The sequence below is a fragment of the Hipposideros armiger genome, unplaced genomic scaffold (genome assembly GCF_001890085.2).
Source record: "Hipposideros armiger isolate ML-2016 unplaced genomic scaffold, ASM189008v1 scaffold_168, whole genome shotgun sequence".
NCBI lineage: Eukaryota > Metazoa > Chordata > Mammalia > Chiroptera > Hipposideridae > Hipposideros > Hipposideros armiger.
Genome location: NW_017731518.1, coordinates 1,228,001 through 1,249,877, shown reverse-complemented (window position 1 = coordinate 1,249,877; position 21,877 = coordinate 1,228,001). Strand labels below are relative to the sequence as shown.

General features: G+C 41.4%; 2 protein-coding genes across 2 annotated transcripts in view; one reads left to right on the top strand and one right to left on the bottom strand.

Annotated features, from left to right (window-relative positions):
* Nucleotides 1–15,534: 15,534 nt before the first annotated feature.
* The window catches only part of NT5DC3 (5'-nucleotidase domain containing 3), a 204,881-nt gene continuing 198,538 nt past the window's right edge, over nt 15,535–21,877 (bottom strand). The window contains exon 16 of the mRNA XM_019651874.1: nt 15,535–15,661. Within this exon, the coding sequence (XP_019507419.1) occupies nt 15,634–15,661 (28 nt within the window). The 3' untranslated portion in view covers nt 15,535–15,633. The remainder of the gene's footprint in view (nt 15,662–21,877) is intronic.
* STAB2 (stabilin 2) overlaps nt 15,588–21,877 on the top strand; it is a 145,820-nt gene continuing 139,530 nt past the window's right edge. Inside the window, exons 1-3 of the mRNA XM_019651878.1 lie at nt 15,588–15,881; nt 19,177–19,310; nt 20,634–20,749. Of these exons, the coding sequence (XP_019507423.1) occupies nt 15,804–15,881; nt 19,177–19,310; nt 20,634–20,749 (328 nt within the window). The 5' untranslated portion in view covers nt 15,588–15,803. The remainder of the gene's footprint in view (nt 15,882–19,176; nt 19,311–20,633; nt 20,750–21,877) is intronic.

The window sequence follows — 21,877 nt, the reverse complement described above, 5'->3', positions numbered from 1 at the left end:
AATGGTGGTTTCAAGGGGCTGAGGAGAGGGAGAAAAAGGGGAAGTTAGTGTTTAATGGGTATGGAGACTTAGTTTGGGATGATGAAAAAGTTCTAAAGATAAATAATAGTGATGGCTACACAGCAATGTGAACACATTTAATGCCACTGAACTGTACACTTAAAAATAACATGGTAAATTTTATGTTATGTATAATTACAATAATAAAAAGAAAGAACATTAATTGTCTTTAAATTTATGTAACCTTAAATTGTATTTTTTTTTTTTTAGGCAGGTGGCCCTCAACTAAAGAGAGAAGCAAATGGAAAGTGAAAAAAAATTTCTGCTGCAGATCCCCAAAAAAGACTCAGAAAAGGTAGAATGATAAAAAGTCAAAACCAAAATGTAGTCAAGTTGAGGAACCCAAGGACCCTAACAGGTATGTGACTTGTCCAAGATTATACTGCTTGTTAATGGGAGAGCTAAAACGAAAACCCTGGAGAATGTGTAATAGTTTAGTGATTTTCACATCCTGGAGTAAGAAATTGGGAAACATCTATTCCAAATGGTTTCCTAGTCTTGTCTGAGACTCTATGACAGCTCCACCTCTCTCTCCATCTCCAACAGGTATTCACTCCAGCAAACTGCCACAGGGCAAGAAGTCCTAGAGAACAGTGTAGGCCACCCAAGTCATTGAGGACTCTACATCATAAGGACCAGCCTTGGGGCTGGGGCTCCAAAAGGGAATGTGGGGAGCGGGAATGTTAAAGTAAGAGGTGGGTGGAGTTCACGCATAAGTCATTGGTTTGTGGGTGTCACATTGTTACTTAGGAAAGACAATGTGGGGTGTGTGCGTGTTTGTTTTGACCTTTGTCATGGAGCCTGGTTAAAATTTGTCTCCCTAGTGAATTAATTAGTATGATATAGATAGGGGTGGTTTTTTTCAATATTGAAATCAATCATGATCATCATCACTTTTTCCTTCTCTATTGGAACATACCTAAGAGCATATAAAAATGCTGTTAATATCCCTCCTTTTTTAAAAAAAAAAATCTTTCCTTGACCCATTTCCAGCCCACCCTCATTGGTCACTGCTTTATTTCTTTGTTCCCTGTTTTCTGTAGAACTCAGTAACAAAAGGATCAACTCCATCTCCAATTTCTCCTCTTCTTCCTTAAAGCTATTCCATTCAGGTGTTTTTCCCTACCTCACCAATGAAATTGCTCTTGTCAAGCTCACCAAAAACCTCCATGCTGCTAAGTCCAAAGGCCTTACTCCAGTCCTCACCTTACTCTATCCCTCAGTGTTGGGAGCCATCTCAGAGTGCTGAGACCCTAGGTTGACTGCAGGTGGAGAATGACAGGTGGCTAAAGACCCCCAAGTTCTGTGTGCTGCGAAAAAGACTGTAAAGCTACTTGTTAGATGAACAGCAAAAAATGGAACTGCTAAAATCAGTAACCCAACAACGCCCAGCTCATCTCCTGTGCCTTGCTCCTAAACCACAATCGCCAGTCCCTCAGGTGTTACTGTCTATGGACTTATGAACTTTTGGGACTTTTCCATCATTGGACTTGCTGACAGTTGCTATTTGCCTTAAGTTGCACTTCGCTTAAAATATATTATTAGTTTATGCTGTATGATCATGTAACCTATTGCCAAGACATTATCTCACCTCCAACTTCTAAGTCAGGAACATTGGTTCCTCCTTCCCCAAAACCCCCCTAACAAAACCACTATGTTTAGATAAGATGTATTCCTAGTAAAAGAGGAACTTGCTCTCTATATAAGCACTATGTCTTGATTGCCATCCGCAGTCAGTGACCCTCTTAATCCCAACTCTGGTGTCTATGCCATTCTTTCATTTCTCATTTCCTCACGCCGATCAATCCTGCTCAGGGACCGTTTGGTGGGTTCTTGGCCCGCACATCCAGGGGCCATGGCTGTCGAGCCGGCTCTCGGCACCTCACCATCATTCAACACAGATGAGCATTCCCTCCTCCTCGACCCAGTTCTCCTGCACCTCCTAGTATCAGTATCAACAGAGCTTGGTGGTCTACTTTCTATCTATTGATACTGTCACTCCCTTGATGACATACCTTGTCCCAAGGCTTTAAATATGACCTATAGTGCTGGTGATTCTCAGATGTGTATGTCCTGCCCAGGCCTCTCTCTGGAACTCCAGATTCATTTATTCAACTATTTATTGACATCTCCATTTGGATATACTATGTAATAGCTTTCTCAAACTTCTCATATCCCAAAGTGAACTCCTAAATATCTCCACAAAACCCTGTTTTACTCACATCGTCCTGTCTCAGTGGATAGTAACTTCATTCTTTGAATTATTCAGGCCAAAAACATTGGAGTCATCATTGACTCCTCTCTTTGTTACTCACCCCTCATCCAAATTATCAACAACTATCTTCGGCCATCCTGTGAAATACATTAAGAACCTGACCCCTTCTCACCACCTGCTCCCATCATGGTTCAAGCCACCATCTTCTCTCACCTGGGTTGTTGCAATAGCATACTGAGAGGCCTTCTCACTTACTCCCCCAAGGTCTGTTCTCAATGCAGCAGCTGGGATGATGGTTTCCTAATAAAACCGAGATTATGTCTTTTCTCTAGTTAAAATCCTCCAATATTTCCCAGAATCCTCATCAAGGCCCTTTACCTTTTATCTCCCGATACCACTTCCACTTAAGGGCCTTTGTTCTTTCTCTTCCCTCTACCTGGAATACGCTGGGATATTCACCTAGCAAATTCCCTCACCGCCTTTAAGCCTTTCTCACATTTTGCCTTTTTAGTGAGGATTTACCCTGACTGCCCTATTTAATATAATTGTCCTAGCTCCCCAAAACTCCTTTACTCAGCCCCACAGTCTCTGTCTTCAAATTTGAATAATAAAGTATTTCATATGTACTTTCAGTAGCATTCCAAGAAGGGGGAATCATCATCTTCACCATCACCATCATCATCATCATCATCATCACAAACTCAGGCATAGCTTTTACACATGCCAGATACACAGTCTTTAATTCACTTTGCTTATTTAATCTCCACCACAAACCTATAACATAGGTATTATTATTATTATTATTATTATTATTATTATTATTTTATTACTATCCCCATTTTGCAGATGAGAAGACTGAAGCAGAGAGAGGTTAACTTGTCCAAGGTCACAAGGCTAGGAAGTGGCAGAACAGGGATTTGAACCCAGGAAGTGTAGAACCAGAGTTTGATGCTGAGGCATTTACATGACCTGCTTTGGTTCTTGAATCTCAAGCAAGGTCCTTCTGGACCTTGTGAGATGGATGGTCGACAGGGTTCGAGTTTATGCTTCTGAAGTAGAAGTAACCTGTTTACATGGGAATCCATTGTATCTTTTGCTTTAAAGGAAAAAAGAATGGCCAAAAACTGGTATCTAAGGTTAATTTTCCGGTTTAAATTTATTTTTTGCTCTTTCAGTAGTTTCGGCTGGACTGAAGAAGGAAAAGATCTCAGGACAGTAGCTAGGTTTTGATCTTTCTTGAGTATCTCTAAAAAACTGAAAAAGTTGCTTTACATAATTTCAACATGTCCAGTATCTCCTAGAATGTTTCCAAATAAAAACGATGCTTTGGGAAGTAAAATAAAAAAAAAAATAGAAAAGGAAAAATGATAATAAGTCCCAGAAAACATCCGCTGGGAGAAAGCACTAGGAGCTATTTGGAAATGCTTCCCATCCCTACTCGGACCCCTCCCAGCCTAATGTGTTCCTTGATAAAATTTAGATTCTGGCCAACATGAGGCAAACAGAGCTAACAAAACAGACTTGAGATTTTTCTCAGTTGACTATTTCTAGTAGTGTTAAAGGTAGTCTCCCAGTCTGAGCAACATTGAATTTTCCTTTGCATTTCTTCTTTCCCTACTTTCGGTAAGAATATCTTGCATTTTTCTAAATCAAAGGACATAGCAAGCTAAACGGAGAGTAGTCTATCTTTTTCTATCATGTTTTAAAATAACTTCTGTTTAAAAAGTCTTTGAGTGAAAGTCTAAATAATATTTTATTTGGCCTAATTTATACAGGTAGGTGTTCCAAATACCCACCTTTACTTTGATTGTGTAGACATACGTCATATCTAACAGGATGAATTTTTTTTTCTTGGTTGCAATCATACTATAAATTTTACTTATCCATTCATTCATTCAACAAAGATTTATGGCATGCCAGACACTATGCTGGGCTCTGGGGACAAAGTGCATTATAGCTCCCAGCATACTATTACACATATTATCTCAAGTAAACTTTATTACAACCTTGTGAAATAGACTGGGCAAAGGGAGGTATCTTGATTTGGTAGGTGTGAAAATGGAGGCATAAAGAAATTGAACAATTCATTCAGGTCAATAAGTTAGTATGAAGTGGTAATAGATGCCAGGTAATCTTGCTCTAATCCTTTACTCTGCCTGTGATGGTACACCACTATTCTGATATCAGATACCTAAGCTAGTAAATAGATTATATGTGGTTCATCCAATTTAGTCATTAAAATGCAGAGCTGTACTGGGTGCCATTTGTTGTCACATTTAGACAAGGCCATGGCCATAGAAGTCCTAAAAAAATGAATATAAAAAACATGGTTGATATTCACGCAACCTCAGAACTGAAAGTGCTGAGTCACCGATTCCCAGTGGTCCATTGCATGGACTACTAGCCTTGTTGTCTATAGCATAGTATATCATGGGCACGTTGGATTGAGGCTTCCTATTTTATGTAAAAGGGCTTTGCCTTGCTCTAGGGATGAGGACCACCCTAGCTCTACGGAGCACGTGATGAAATACACACCTGCCAGGCCTGCCTCTACTTAGTGACATGTTGGGCCTGGAACAATCTTCTTCCAAAGAGCCACTTGACTAATTTCTTTCCTTCAAGCCCTTGTTCAAATCCGCCCACTCCATGAGACTTCTGCAGACTACCCTATTGAAAACCTGCTACATGCATTCTTCCCACCCTGTGACCCCTGCTTCCTCTTATCCTGATTTTTTTTCTTTTTCCTTGGTATGCATCACTTTCTAAGTTACCATACAATTCACTTGCTTATTATGTTTATTGTCTGTCTCCCCAATTAGAATACATGCTCATGTAAGGGCAAGGATTTTTGTCTTCTAGTTAACTGCTATATCTCAACTATCTGGAGGAGTACTTGATATATAATAAGTAATCCATGCAAATGATTGACAGAATAACTCACTGAAGTGAGAATTCTCAACTCTATAGATAAGCAGGTTAGATAATTCAAGGAGCATATCACCCTCATCAAAAAAAAAACACACGTTTTTTTGAAACATACTCTTATTTTTTCTTTAAATTCCTTGAGCCAATTTCAAAATCAGTTCTTTCTGCTCTTTATGTTGTCCCTCAGTTCTGCTATAGCACCCTCCTCTAAACGGATCATTCTAGAAATCTTGTTTCTTAGTGAGTTTTTCCACATCTTATTCTGTTGGATTATTATTTTGATATCTGTGAAATCAAATTTTTGTAACGTGTTAAATATTTTTCTATTTCTTACAAATGAAATGATTTTCATCTGCAAAATCCCACTCTTTCCATATGTAATAAGTATTTGGTTCAGAAAAGGGAGTTGGTTTAATATACACAAGGGCTCCAGTTATGCCCCAAGCTGCCGACCCTGACCTTGAACAAGTCCTTGAGCTCTATGATAAAATAAGAGGGTTGGATAACATGACAGTCACTCTACATCTCCACATTTACAAGATTGTAAAATATTTATTTTTGCATTTCTCACCCTAAGATTTCTCTCCCTCCAAGTTTCTTTAAATCTTGGACATTTGGGTGGTTGAATTGAATTTTGGGTGCATCCTGGAGGAATATAGGTAAATTATTTTCTCCCTCAACTAATCTGAAATTGCTTTAATCTCTTAATATTACTTTCTCAACAGATATAGAACATTCTAGGATTTTGAGGAAAGGGGTAATGGAGATATAATTCATTAGGCTAAGATTCATTGCCATGGTGTTAATTTTGCCTACATTATTTCATCAGACTGCAGAAGCAGATATCAGGTTGAACCACATGAAACAGTCACTCTTTTAGGTCAAAAATGGACTAATACTGGCAACTTCGTATGGTGTACCCTAACATGGACCTGTTTAGCACTATACGTGATTAGAAAAGAATCTAAACTTGTAATCTTCATGGAGAGCCACTCTTTTAGTCCATTTCTCAGGGACTGAATTTTCAAGAAAGGTTAGCATTGTGAGTATAAGATACCAGGGCTCAAATCTGTTTGGTTGAAATGTTATGTCTCCAGGTAGCACATACATTGGGCTCATGGCATTGCCTCTCTGTAAATGCTCTCCATCCTACAGAAACGGCGGAACAAAAGAGATGGAGAAATGTCCTTGCCTTCCCCTGGTCCCAAACACCCCTCCTGGTGCCTCTGCTCTGTGCTTTGAGACGGTAAGTAAACGCACCCTCTTGTTGTTAGGAACTGACAGGGCAAAAGGGTTTCCTGCACACTCATCAGATCCTGGCCCCTTGGCAGTCAGCTTTCCCCCGTGGGGGACGTGTCCAAACATGTGTGTCCCTGTCCGCTTGGCCCTTTCCTCTTCCTTTGTTAGTTCAAATCTTTCTATGCAGCAACTTTTCTTTTTCCTTTCTTTTTTTTCTTTTGGATTTTGTTTTTCCTCTTTGTGGAGACCAGTCAGCAAGCCCTACTTTAGGCAAAATTGTAAAGTTGGCAAAGTTTGTCTTCAGCTTCCCCCCTTTCCTTCCCTGTCAGTATCCTCACTCCCCCTCAACCAACCCCCCCACCCCGCTTTCCTTCTCTGTCAGTATCCTCCCTCCCCCCAGTCTTTCACTCATTCAATCAACCAACATTTACTGGGTGCACAGCATACCCAGGGTACCTCCCTGGTTAGGATTTTTTTTCATGATAGCATCTTAATTCTTAACTAGGATTAATTATTAATTCATTAATACTTGGTATCAATCATTTGGTTTTTACATAATAATCATTGGTGTTTACATGGTCATTGCGAACATTTTTCTGCCCGGTTGCTCAAGAATCATTTTTGTTTCTTGTCTTTTCCTCACCACCAACCTCAGCAATTCCTATTGACTCTACTTTCAATAAGGAGAATCCTATTATGAATCTAACCAATTCTTTTCATCCCCACCACTATCACCTTAGTTCAAGCAGCCATCATCTCTTAAGCATCATCTCATCTCTTAAGCATTACGTCATCTCTTAAGCATCATCTCTTATGACATTACTGTAGCATCCTAGTTGACCTCTCCTTGCACCTTTGCCCCTCTCCCCCAAATACATGTTTCAAACAGCAGTCAGAGTTATCTCTGAAGCACATAAGTAAGACCAAGTGTTTCCCACTTAAAATTCTTGAATGACTTGCCATCCCACTTTTAACCAAGTACCAACCCACTGCCATGGCTGGGGTTCTGCCTGATTCTGGCTCTGGTCCTCTCTCTGGCTACATCCGGAAGCACGCGCTAATGCATTCTGCTACATCCACCCTGCCTTTATTCTGTATCTCCAACACCCCAAGTTAGTCCCCATCTTTGGCACCTTCACTAGGTGTTCCCTCTGCCTGGAATGCTCTTCTCTCTGACTTTTGCACAGTTGATTTTTTTCTTGTCATCAGTTTCATTTAAATGTCACCTCACAGAGAAGTCATCCTGATCACCCAAGCAAATGTAGTCATCTAGCCACTCTGCCACATCCCTGCATTTCAGTTTTCTACATAGTATTTACTCCATGTGATAGTATCTTGCTTGTTACTGTCTCTCTTTCCCACACTGGAATGTAAGCTTCAGGAGAGCAACTTTTCATAGGCATTTTCACAGTCCCTAGAACAGTGCCTGATATATAGTAGACAAACAATAACTTCCTGTTGAATGACTTTATAAGTATTTTGTGCCTGGTAATTAACATAATCTTATTGAATCCTCTCAAAATTCTTATAGGAAAGGTACTACTATTAGCTTTGTTTTACAAATCAGAAAACAGAGGCAAGCAGAGATCTTTAAGCAAGGCTAGCTACATAACTTGTGGGGCCCAGTACAATGAAAATGCAGGGCCCCTCGTTAAAAAAAAAATCATTAAAATTTAAAGTGACTAAAATCTCAGTAACTGGCATGATGCAGAGAAAGTTAAACACTAACAACCCAAAATCCTGAAGCCACAGGTGATACTCAACAGTGTGACTCAGGAAGTGTCCTAGTCCTTCTTTTTCTTTCTCCAACATGGGAAAACGCTCTACAGGTTCCAATCAAGAAATTATTCCCCGGGCCAGCCAAGTGGCTCAGTTGGTTAAGAGCTCGCTCAAGAGTTTGAACTCTGAGCAATAGCGGTTGGATTCCCAGCCCAAGCTGAGCAGCTGCTGAGCTGCCAACACATGGCAGGATGGCTCAGCTAAAAAACAAACAAACAAACAAACAAAAAACCAAGAAATTATTCCCCTCACCCAAGAGCAAACTATCACTTCACACTTTGCCACCACTAATGATAGGTCACAGGTGCAAAGAAGGACATGAAGAGGCAGCAGGGAGAGAGCAGAAAGGCAGCCCTGGGCAGAGGAAAGCCATTCCCAGATATGCAGTCGCTGACAACAACACAATAGGGGCTACTGGAAACAGCAAACTGCCCGTGAAATATTGTTGATTAAAAAACGTTGTCTCCAGTGGAGATCCAAAAAAGTGGAGTAGATAAACACTGTGCCTGCTTCCTTCCATGAACACATTAAAATTACAACTCAATTATAGAACAATCCACATGGAGAACCATCTGAAGTCTGGTTGAACAGAAGTATTATAACTAAGGATATAAAGAAGAAGCCATGTCGAGACTGATAGACGGGACGGAGATGCGAAGTGGGCTGGCCCCAAACCTCCATATGGTGGATGAAAATTGGGAGGGATGTGTTCCCCATGGATATGTTCCCCACAGCAGTTCCCCATGGAGGAGCAAGGGATCCCAGCCTCACACCAGACTCCCCAGCCTGGAGTACTGGCGCCAGGAAGAGGAGACTCCACAATACCTGGCTGTGAAAACCAGTGGAGATTCCAACCATACAGGTGGGACAGAAAGCTGCAGTAAACCCAGACGTCCTCTTAAACAGCCCACACACAGACTCCCTCACACACAGACACTCACCCTGGGCTCCAGCGGAGGGACAGTGACTCAGGGGCATCGGAGGCATACAGAGGGCAGACTGAGGTGTGTGAATTTGGGCAAGAGCTGGAGGACGGTCCCCATTTTCCCTGCATGGGGTCCTCCTCTCTTGCAGCTGAGCAGGTAGCCGCCATCTTTAATGTCTTGAGCCCGCCCCCTGTGCTTACACTAAATCTGAATCTGATTGGTCTAGTGAGCTCAGCTGGGACCTCACCCCAACCAACTCCCCCAATGCCAGAGCCACTTTAGCCCAAGCAGTCAACCCCACCCACATTGCACTCATTCTTAAAAATCTATCCGAGTCCCCTGCCCCAGGTGGGCAGCAACTGGCCTCAGTGTGTCCTAAGATTTGCTGAGTAGCTCCAGGCTCAGCACTGGCACCAAAACAAAGCCTACATTAACCTGGTGACCACAATTATTCTCACACCCTGACACCCTGCCTCACCCAACTTGCGTACCACGCAAGGCTCTGTCCGCAGCTAAACCTTAAGAGAGTTGGCAGGTGGCAGCAGGCCTCCAGGTGTCCTGATTTTCTGTGTGGGGCTACCCCAGGCCTGGTACTGGTGACAGCTGTCTTCAATTTGCAGCATGGCCTCTCCCATACACCTCCAACTTTAGCACAGGCAGCGAACAACTGTGAATCACTTTGTAGCTCCTACCAGATAGTCCCCCACTGGTCACAGGCAGCGGGTGACCTTGGCCTGCACCAGAGCCCCTCCCAACATATTTGGAGCCCCAGAACCAACATATTTGGAGTTTGGCTTCAGATCACAGCAGAAAACCACCCAATTAGCCCCACAAGCAGCACACACAAACGGCAGTCTCAGCAGGCCCCAAAGCTAACTAAGGCAAACCCCATTCAGTTGGGTAAGTCCCCCACACAGCAGCTTATAAGCTGTAGATGTGGCCAAATCCCACAGCCTATCAGCCTGAGGGCCAATCCCACCCACAGATGTGCCAATAGCATTCAAGGCTCAACTATAAGGAAGCCACACACAACCCACACAAGGTATTCTACTGTAACACCCAGAGCAGGTGACCAGGGAGACTGTACCAGGGCCCCACAGTGTACCTGCTACATATGGCCACCTGGCCAAGACTGGGAGACATAGCAGATCTACTTAATACATAGAAACAAACACAGAGAGGCAGTCAAAATGAGAAACCAGAGAAATGCATCCCAAATAAAGAACAGGAGAAAACTCCAGAAAAAAAAGAACTAAATGAAACAGAGGCAAGCAACATACCACATACAGACTTCAAAACAATGGTTATAAGGATGCCCAAGGAACTTAGTGAGAACCTCAACAGAGGGATATCAAGCATAAAAAGGGGCTTAGTGAAGAATACAATAACTGAAATAAAGAATGCACAAGAAGGAATCACCAGCAGGATAGATGAAGCAGAGGATTGAATCAGTGATTTGGAGGACAAGGTAAAATAAACCATCCAATTGGAACAGCAAAAAGGAAAAGAATCCAAAAAAAGAGGACAGTTAAGAGACCTCTGGGACAACATCAAGCATAACAAGATTTGCATCATAGGGGTACCAGAAGGAGAAGAGAGAAAGCAAGTAAGGGATTGAGAACCTATTTGAAGAAATAATGACTGAAAACTTTCCTAACCTAGTGAAGGAAATAGACATGCAAGTTCAGGAAGTGCAGAGAGGCCCAAACAAGATGAACTCAAACAGGCCCACACCAAGATACATTATAATTGAAATAGCAAAGATTAAAGACAAAGGTAGAATCTCAAAAGCAGCAAGAGAAAGGCAACTAGTAACTTATAAGGGAGCTCACATAAAGTTGTCAGCTGATTTCTCAACAGAAGCTTTGCAGGCCAGGAGGGATTTGCACAAAATAGTCAACGTGATAGAAAACAAGGACCTACAACCAAGGGTACTCCACCCAGCAAGACTATCATTTAAAATTGAAAGACAGATAAAGAGTTTCTCAGCCAAGAAAAATCTAAAGGAGTTCATCACCACCAAACCAATATTACAAGGAATGTTAGAGGGACGTTTTTAAGATGGAAAAAAAAGATCAAAATTATGAATAATAAAATGGCAATAGTTACATATCTATCAACAATTACTTTATCTTTTTAATTATATTTCTATCTTTACATATCTTTATTGATTGATTGATTGATTGATTGAATGATTGATTGGTTTCAGGTATACAAAACAATGCAATAGTTATCCTTTTCACCCCTCACAAAGTAACAACACCCCTGCCCCCTCCACTGCCACCCCCCCATATCATACATATCTATTACTTTAAATGTAAATAGATTAAATGCTCCAGGAGGGCTGAATGGTTAGGAAAACAAAACCCTTACATACGCTGCCTACGAAAGATGCACTTCAGATTGAAAGACACACACAGACGGAAAGTAAAGGGATGGAAAAAGATATTTCATGAAAATGGAAATGAAAAAAACAAAAACAAAAAAGCTGGAGTAGCAATACTTATACCAGACAAAATAGATTTTAAAACAAGGACTATAACAAGAGACAGAGAAGGACCTAGTAATCCCACTTCAGGGTGTTTATTCAAAGAAACCCAAAACACTACTTCGAGGGGATGTGTGCATCCATATGTTCATTGCAGCATTGTTAACAATGGCTAAGATATGATGGCAACCTGGGTGTCCATCAATGGATGAATGGTTAAAGAGGAGGTGGTACATATATACAATGGAATATTGCTTGGCCATGGAAGGGAATGGGCTCTCGCCATCTGTGGCTGGCGGCATGGATGGACCTGGAGGATATTGTGCTGAGTGGACTGTAAGACAGAGAAAGACAGATGCAATGTGATTTTGCTTATATATGTTAGCTAAAGAACAAAATAAACAACAACAAAAAAAAACAGATACAACCTCATAGATATAGAAAACATTTTGATGATTGCCAGATGGGAGGGGTGTTGGAGGCAGCATGAAAAAAGGGAAAGGGATTAAGAAGTACAAATTGGTTGTTACAGAGTAGTCATGGGGGTGTAGGGTACAGCATAAAAAATATAGTAAATAATATTGTAATAACTATGTATGGTGTCAGATGGGTAGTATATTTGTTGGGGTGATAGATGGGAGGGGGTTGGGGGACAGGGTGAAAAGGTGAAGACATTAAGAAGTACAAAGTGGTAGTTACAAAATAGTCATGGGGATGTAAAGTAAAGCATAGGGAATATAGTCAATGATATGGTAATAACTGTGTAGAGTGCCAGGTGGGTACTAGACTAGTCAGGGGGATCACTTCTTAAATTATATAAATGTCTAACCACTATGTTGTACCCCTGAAATTAATATAAAATAATATTGAATGTCAACTGTAATTGAAAAATTAAAAAGGAGAGGGGGAAATATGAAGGGGAATAAAAGGTCCAAATTTCCAGGTACAAAACAAGTAAGTCATGGGGCTGTACTCTACAGCATGGGGAATATAATCAATAATATTGTGATAGCGTGGTACGGTGTCAGATGGTTGCTGGACTTATCATGGTGATCATTTCTATAGGTATATGAATATAGAATAACTATGGTGTACCACTGAAACTAATATAATATTGTACGTTAGCTATATTTTTAATTTAAAAATCTTTAAAAAAACCACTCTCTTCTCAAAACAACTTTGAATGATTAGAGACAGAGATTAAACAATCTTCAAAAAGGTATGTGGACCACAGTAAAGAAAGTGACATCCCACCCTGTGAAGGACACACAGATCAGCAGAACTGGGGCAACCCAGGACAGAGGAAAGCCTGACCCACCACAGAGCTGCACTGGGCATAGAGTAGAGATTTGTGTAGCTGTTGTCTATGAAATTGGCATAGTTTAACTACATAATAATGATGATTAAGAGTGGCTAAGCAGGGACGGCTGAGTGGCTCAGTTGGTTAAGAGCTCGCTCAAGAGTTTGAGCTCTGAGCAACAGCGGTTCGAGTCCAGCCCGAGCTGAGCAGCCGCTGAGCTGCCAACAGGTAGTAGGATGGCTCAGCTAAAAAAAATAAATAAAAAGAGAGTGGCTAAGCACCCACTGTGTGCTAGGTACCAATATAAGCGCTTTATTTGTTGATTGCAGGTACATTTGGGGAAAGCAGTGGTAAGGATTTGAAATAATCTGAAGGTTCTCTGTTCAAATGAGCCTCGAAGAAATAAAATTAACAAAACTACTCAGTTAATCTCTAAACAAAGCCCTGTGAGTTATAAGAATTTTTTTAATGCAACTAATTGATAAAGTATATGAACAGGTCCGTGGAGACCCCATGGCCATTGGAAGCCTAACTTCTACTTCCTTGCAACTTAAAAATAGAATATTCAACCTGCTATAGGCTAGGACTGTATTTCCCTAAGAGAGATCAATAGAGCACCAAATCTGGAGGTTGCTAAGTCAAGTTTGCAAAGGGAGAACATCTCTTGGTCTAAAAAAAAAAAAAAAAAAAGGAAAACATTACTTTGGTTTTGTTATATTATGTTTTACTGCAGAACCTTTACTAGCCTAATGAGAATGGTCAGTACATAAGAAAGAGAACCCAGAGGCAGCCTTTTTCAAATTATCTGATGAGCGAATTCTTCCCCAGCATCCCCTGCTGCATCTTCTAGAACGATTGGGCTGTCGGAAAAGTCATGATGTATTTTGTCTATGTTTTTCATTGCAAAAATGCGTCATGACTTTTCTGACAACCCAATATTTGTGAAATGCAAGTATGGGTGCATTTTATTATTTCCCCAGGGATCTAGCCCATTCCAAGCCCCAGAAATGTATCCATGTCTTTCCGAGAGAAAAGAATCAGAAAGAAGCTTTGAACTGCTTTTCCTGGTAATATCCGTTAAGGTGATAGAGCTGCTGTAACAGACAAACCTCAAACCTTCGTTAGCTTTACAGAATAACAGTTAATTTTTCACCAAACAACAGTCCTCTTCCTGGGAACCGCCCAGGAAGCTTTGAAAAACACTCCTGTTCGCCACGCCCAGAGGTTCTGATTTGATGGTTCTGGAGTAGAGCTGGACACCAGGGGATTTTTTCTAAGTTCCTCCAGGATTCTGAGCCATGGTTGAAACCCACTCGAACCCAGGGCTTCCTCATCAGGCATCTTCCCATTCAGACTTCTGGGTTCACCTTTTAAGGCTTTCTGTATTGGCAGTTTCTCAGATTATTGATTAGTATAATGTCACGTTGTTTTAAAAATTCAAAAAGAGGAAGACTTGGCAGAGAAAAGAGGATTACTTAACCCAAACTAGTCTCTGTAATTGCATGAGTCCCCCGGTTAACTCAGTATCATGAGCTATACCCTCATAAGCCATCTTATTGATAAGCCCAAACTTGATCGTTTTTGGTTCTGGGCCTGACACTTTTCTTTTCCATTATGTCAGTGGGACTGGAGTACCACCTGCTGTTTATTTATGCATTAAATGTTTATTGTTTTAGGCAGGAGAGGGTAGTGATGAATAGTGTTAGCTCTGGCACCACACACTTTGAAAACCGGATCCCCACCCACTAGCTGTGTGACCTTGGAAAAGTTGCCTAACCTCTCTGCTTCAGTTTCCTCATCTGTAAATTGGAGAAAATAATCCTCACTATTTCACAAAGTGTTGTGAGGATTTAACACACTAATCTATGGAGAGATCTAGGCTAGTGACTAGCACGTACTAAGTTTTCAACAAATGTTAGCTATTATTATTTGTTATTATTTTCAAATGCAGGTCTCAGTTTTAGGTCACCAAAGGTACGGAGACAATGAAGGCTATGCCCCTGTCCTCAAGGAATTCACAATTGGGCATGGGAGACAGACATACAGAGAGATGGATTGTGACAGCTATGACGGGGCTTTTGTAGCATTACATGCATAAAGCTAGGAGGGTCTCCAAATGCTATTGGAGGGGCAGGACAGGAAGGCTTCCCTGAAGAGGTGGCATTAGATCTTTGAAGACGTAGCCTTGGAGGGAAAGATGAGATCTATAGGTTCAGTCATTTGCTACTGAGGTGACATGGAAGAGGTGAAAGGACGAGTCAAAACCCCAACTCTTGGCATCTGCAAAGAGACATTTCTTTGCAATGGTTTGCCAGCCAACCGGGTGAAGCCACCCCCAGTTTTCAAAGTTAAGGACCCAGGCTTCTGCACCATTCCCTCTCCAGGAGTGTACTCATTTATGGGTGCTTCCACAAAAGCTGCCCGAGAGCAAGCTTGGATTCAGACAGAGAGGCCTGCAGTGTTCCATGGGGTGCTTGTGGAAATGCTGGCAGGGCCGTGTGTGGACAAAACCAGAGGCGTAATGGGCAGAGCAATCAGAGGCAGGAGCTTATCCTTGGGAATTTCATGAGGCACAAATATTCCAGATCATGGCTCTGCCCAGCCCCTTCAGGATATCCTGCCATTCAACCAGGGTATATATACAGTTGAGAGCAGCCAATGTCACCGCGGGCCCTGGATTTGTCATTTTTCCTGCCTCGAGTCAGGTCTCACTTGTCATCTCGTTCAGTCTAGGGAGAAGAGAGGTAAACATTTAAAAACAAACACTAAAATGAGAAAGAATTCACTGGGAGTTCATCAGACGCAGTGAAAATAGGTAAATAGCTCTCTGGCAGGTGCCTGGCACGGAGAAGGAGCCAATACTTCCTCACCATGCTACAGAAATTAATACTTTTTTTCCTGGGATTGGTGGTACAAAATTTCTGCTCCCTGCCTGAAACTACAGAACAGGTAAGATGAGACTTGAGTTTTGGGGGTGTTTTGGGTTTTTTTAACTTGTTGGTTTTCACGACGTGTTCAAAGCTTTTTGCTCTCCTATGTTGTCGTGGGTAAAGAGTAGTATGTGAACTTCATAAAGTAAAGAGAAAGCTTGTGAAGAATAAGGGTGATGCAACGTCTTTCTGAAGGTGTGCTCACCCAGTTGGTGGTTATTTCAGAGCGAAAACGCCACTGTGGGGATATCTGATTTTGATGCCAACATTCTTGTTTCCCTGGTGGATTTTGGTATCCTGGTTATGTGTGTGTGTGTGTGTGTGTGTGTGTGTGTGTGTGTGTGTGTGTGTGTGTGTTTAGGACTCTCATCACTGTGAATAGCTCCCATGGCACCATTCTGACTGTAGAAGATAACAATGGCTGCAGAGAGTTCCGGGGAATTCCCAGTTGGATGATATCTGGCTGAGAAATACAGTATTATGAAATGCATTAGGTATTCATCCTTCTACCTCACAAGCGGCAGCACAAGTGCCCAGGGCAGTCATAGTGGTAGCCCCTGTGAAGTACACCAGCACACCAGCTTACCAGTTTCTCAAGCAGGCTCACATGAGCTGTCATAGAACAGGTTCAGTGTCAGAGCTGCAGCAAGGGCAGCCTAAAGGAGGGGCGTGTGAGAGGTCATCCAAGTGACCGATGTAAAATGCATTTCACAAGATACGACTGCTGCTCTATTAGTAATAAAACTTAAACAAGATTCGGCACCTGTGCCAGGCAAATTTCCTTTAGCACCAACTTTACTCCAGTTAGCTGTATTCTGATAGTGCCTGTCACGAAAACTTTGGAAAATGGAATAATGGTTACACGCTCCAGCTCTGAGATTAGACAAGGGTGAGTTTCAACTGTGGTTTCATCTGTTTAACAAATATTTCTGAGGACCAGAGACTGCTCTCCTCCACTTACTAGCTGTTCAGCCCTGAGGAAGATATGTAGCCTCTGTAAGCTTCTTCCCTGACAGTACTCCACAAATAGCAGTGATTACCATTCTTCTTATCACCATCACCATCATCATAATGAGTGCTTGCTTTAGGGCACAAATCAGGTCTTGACTGATGCTTAAAGCTGAGTTAACTTTTCAAGAGGGGATCATATTGGAAAAGGACAATTTGATGGTCATAGGATTTTTGAAAAGAGAATATTAACTCTGGCCTAGTAAGAAAGAAAAAACAAAATAATATCAGCCCATATACTTACCCACCTGGGAAACCCTAATGTAAAGGGAATCCTGCTTTAAAAAATATAGTGGTGTCTCTGGATGGTGAATACACAATGTGATCTATAGATGATGTATTACAGAATTGTACACCTGAAATCTATGTAACTCTACTAACCATGGTCACCCCAATAAACTTTAATTAAAAAAATAGAGAGAGAAAGAGGTATCACGGCCATCAAAGGGGATTAATTCAAACTATACTCAAGGGTGGCTTTTATTATTATTCCATAAAGACTATTCCAGTGCTATTTTGCTTCATAAGATCACCAAATGAAAGCTGCCAGTAAAAGCACAGATTTTGTTGTCCTATACACCACTATACCATGTGCAGGGAAGAGAAATGGCTAACCAAGGAATCAGAAGACCACTAACTTACAGTGTGACCTTGGGCAAGTCCCTAAACCTCCCCTCACTTCAGTTGTCTCCTCCCTAAAATGGGAATGATGATACCTGCCCTACTTATCTTTAGGGCGGTCGAGATCCAGTAAGATGATGCCTTTGGGACTATGCATAACTATGCACCGCTCTGCCAGTGTAAGGTTTCCTATCTCTTTCAGCCTTCCAGATTCCAATAAACTTAGAAGTAGTTACGATGTTCCCATGACCCCTACCCTTGCGTTGGGCCCAAGGGGTATGCTATGGGAAGACAGAGAAGTATGAGAAGTGGCCCTCTCCCACAAGGGGTTAAATGAAGAGCAAAGATGACAAAATGTGCTCTACTGGCTGACCACTGAGAAAAGGAAGAGAGATGAGTGTGGTTTTGTGGATGGCGGGGGGGGGGGGGGGGGGCGCGTTAAACAGAGCCTTGAAGGATATGAGGTTTGGGCAGCCAAGTTGAGGGGAAAAAACATTCCCATCAGAGAGGCAACAAGCCAAACACAGAGATGGGTATAGAGAAGCAGCACAGGAATTAGCACTTGCTGCCTACCGTGTTCCATCTACCAGGCCAGGCGATTTGTACGTGTTACATCGTTCACAGTTCTCAGTAACCTGGAGAGTGGTTATCAGTATCTCCTCCTCACAGATGATGGCAAAGAGGGAGGAATTCATTCCAGATTGTACACTTAGTAAGACACTGCACTTGGTGCCCAGCTTAGGTCTTTGGACTACCAAGTTCAGTCTGTCTTCATTGTACAAAGCAGCTGCTTCTTAAGCTGGACGGGGAAATGAAGAAAACTTGAATGAGGGGAGGAAACCCAGTTGGGAGGACCAGCACCCTGGACCATGAGGGGTCCTGAAGACATTTTTAACAGCTTTCTTCTGCCTGTTGTTGCTAGTTGACTGTTTCTAGTGCGCATCTCTGATTTCCTGCAATTCGTTCATTCAATCAACAAATCTGCCCTGAGCATTACTTGCCAGACACTATGCTAGCTGCTTAGGACAAAACAGAAAAAGATCACTGCTCTCATGGAGCCCACATTCTAGCTGGATCATAAATAAAGGATTGCAGACATCTTTGGAGCAGAAACTATATGCTCCACAGCACTTGGCACCCACTATGACTGTGGAATTAATGCTGAAGTGGTATCCCTGAGACTTAATGGTCTATGACCAATTGATCTTGAATAACCTGCCTTAACAATGTCCCATTTGAAAAGAATACTCTACAATACACAGAGGGTGCCCAAAAAAATGTATTCACATACTTGTATTCATCTTTTGTTATCGGTATATATTGAGTATTACAATTTTAATACAGTTTTTTTTCCTTTCTTAAAATGTGTATACATCTTTTTGGCACCCTCTGTATTGCAAGCTTCCCATATGGAAAAGTGCAGGTAGTGAGGTTATCTTACCTTGCCGGACTCCAGACTTTAGATCAGGGATGGCAAACGGGTAGTACAAGCAGCTCCTTGCACAGCCATGGCAGACATTGCTCGTCGATCTCAACACTCTTCCCAGATAAGGTTGAACGTAGCCCGCCAGTCATGACCAATCAACCTCACTGCCATCCCTGTCATTCTACTGACATAAAGTCAGTGGAGAAGATTGGCCAAGCTCTGCGAATGGGACTTGATTTTTTTTTTAATGTTTTCACAGACAAAAAGATGCGATAAGAAATCTCTGCTTGTAATGAGGACTGAGTGCCAGTCCTGCTCACTCAACTTTGGAATGAAGTGCCCAGATGGTTACACCAAGGTTACCAATGGCTCCAAAGGGGTTCGAGACTGCAGGTAACATTATGAGAAAATAAGTGTGCTCGCGTCTTGGAACTCAAGGGATTGTGAATCTAAACAGAAACTTCCTGTCTCCAAAACTACAAAGCATTTCCATGATTTTCTCTTACTCTGAGGCTACATGAATTCAAACTTAGGTAACTCACAGCTATGACCTTGAGTCTAAAAAACATATTATTATTGATTCACATTTTAATGCAAAATTAACTGTATTGCATGGCACATAAACATTTTCCCTTCATTTTGCCTTTCTTTAGTTTGAAAATATAGATTCTGTTTCCCTTGGAAAGGGTTCTAGTCAGAATATGTTAAAAGCCTTGGGTCTGACAGTCGTCTTACCAACTAGCTATGGACCCTGTTATTCATTAGAACCCCAAGAAGGGAGATGGATGAATCACAGCTTCATTGCATTTCATGTGAGCTCTGCATGTCTGAAATCCTCTTATGATTCAAACTCTCATAATTCAAAGCTAATCCTTGCAAAGGATCACAAGCACGTCTGCTCACCGGCTAATGGGCACAGCCATGCAACTCAAGTGCAAACAATTTTTTATTTAGTCAGTCTACTAATTTAGAAATGAAGCAGCACTGAGTGATTTCATTTTTCATGGGTAAAGGATTAGTACAATTTCTTATTTTGTATACAATGAAACTTTAACACTGTTATATCTAGAAACACGAAAGTCAAATCCTGGAATAAGCCATCCATGCAGAGATCCCTGTAAGTAAACAATGGTGTTTGGCCTCCACAGAATTGCTATTCCAGACTTGTAACTCAGCTGGTACAAAAACTGTTCTAAGGACCTCATCGCTGAATCTCCCTCGAGGAAACTGGCACATGTTGCTCACTACATTATGCGACCTTGCACAGAAATGTCCATACCTATAGTATCTGCAAAAATATGTGCTATTCCTGAGCCATTGGTTTGTTTTAAACCCACACATCCTGTGTATCACTTAACTCATGGCCTTTCTCTTCTCGCCTTGGCTGCTAGGATACCCAGTGACAAATGTCAAGTGTACTTCTAGCTTGAAGTGCCTAGAACCCAACATGATTCGTCTCATCTACTAACTTCACTACTGGCATCATTTTAGATATTTCATCCTTATTTTCAATGTGCCCTGGTTTTTTTTCATCCATTTCTTACAATTAATCAGGGTTATGTTTTATTCTACCTAGAAACCAAAACGTGTTCAATGTATATTTTTCAAAATATAAGCAAGTATAAATACCTAAATAAAAACCTAGGGCAACCTCACTGCCCAGAGTTAACTGGATCTCTCTGATTGTGAGTTAATGTCCTTTTTTTACCCTTGAAGGTACACCTTTGAGATCAGAACATACTCGCTGTCTCTCCCTGGATGCCGCCACATCTGTAGGAAGGACTATCTGCAGCCTCAGTGCTGTCCAGGCCACTGGGGCCCAGACTGCATGGGTAAGTCACACTCTTTTCTTGGATTTTGATACTTGCTTCTTGGTGTCCCGTTGGACAGAAAATTGAGAAGAAGGAAACTCGATAAAAGGAGAATGTCAGCATCTTTTACTAAACAGTCACGTTTCTGTCTAAATGTAGACAATCTTTCTTGCCCTCTCAGCTTTTCTAAAGAAATCTGCTTTCCTCCAGTTAGTGATCTCTGTTGAAGAGAACTCCTGTACAATTCAGAAAACGGGACAACGGAAAGGAAATCCATTTTTACAAAAAAGATAACTGACCATAGAGAGGAAGTAAGAATGCTCAGTTCTTATGACCCCAAATACAACTTTCTTGAAGAAGAAATTTTGTTGCAACATCTCAAAAGACTGTAGTTATTTTTGGCCACCAAAAGAATCATTTAGTCTTCTAAAAATTTATGTCTTAGGATGGAATATCAAACTCTATACTAACCAGGTTCCACTGAAAGAAAAACGACTAGCCAAATCTGAGTCAATGGTATAGTTAGACCTCTGTGGTCAAGCATAGCATTTGTTGGCTGAAATCGAACTTCTACCCTGGTGATAGACATTTACATTCTAGAGTGTGAACATGTGACTTCATCCTTGCTATGACATGTAAATTACATGAGATCCCTTTTTTTCTTGGATAGTAAAAAAATCAGACATTTCAATTCATGAGTTTACTATTTATTTTCCATCTTCTAACATGTAATGAAAACACCTCCTTATTATCTACTTAAGGGGAGAGATTAGTTCTCTTTTGCTTTGTTTTTCTTTTCTGATTAAAGTAATATAAGCAGATCGTGCACAGCTTATAAAGTTTAGAAAAGTATAAAGAAACAAACAAAAATAGCAACTTATATTCTGTCACACATAGGAAATCCTAACTAGCTTGGCGTATTTCCCTGGTCGTTTATTCCATGCGGCTTTTAAATAGTAGAGCCCGTTTAACCCTTAAAACAAATCTCTGAGTTAGACATTTCTATCTCCATTTTGCATATGAGGAATCAGGGATTTGAAGAGTATCTCTTGCCAGTTTCCTTTGGGCTGGTAAGATATAAAGCAAGTTCAGGTTCAGGGCTGCCTGGTACCAAAAACTGAGAGAGACAGAGAGAGAGAGAGAGAGAGA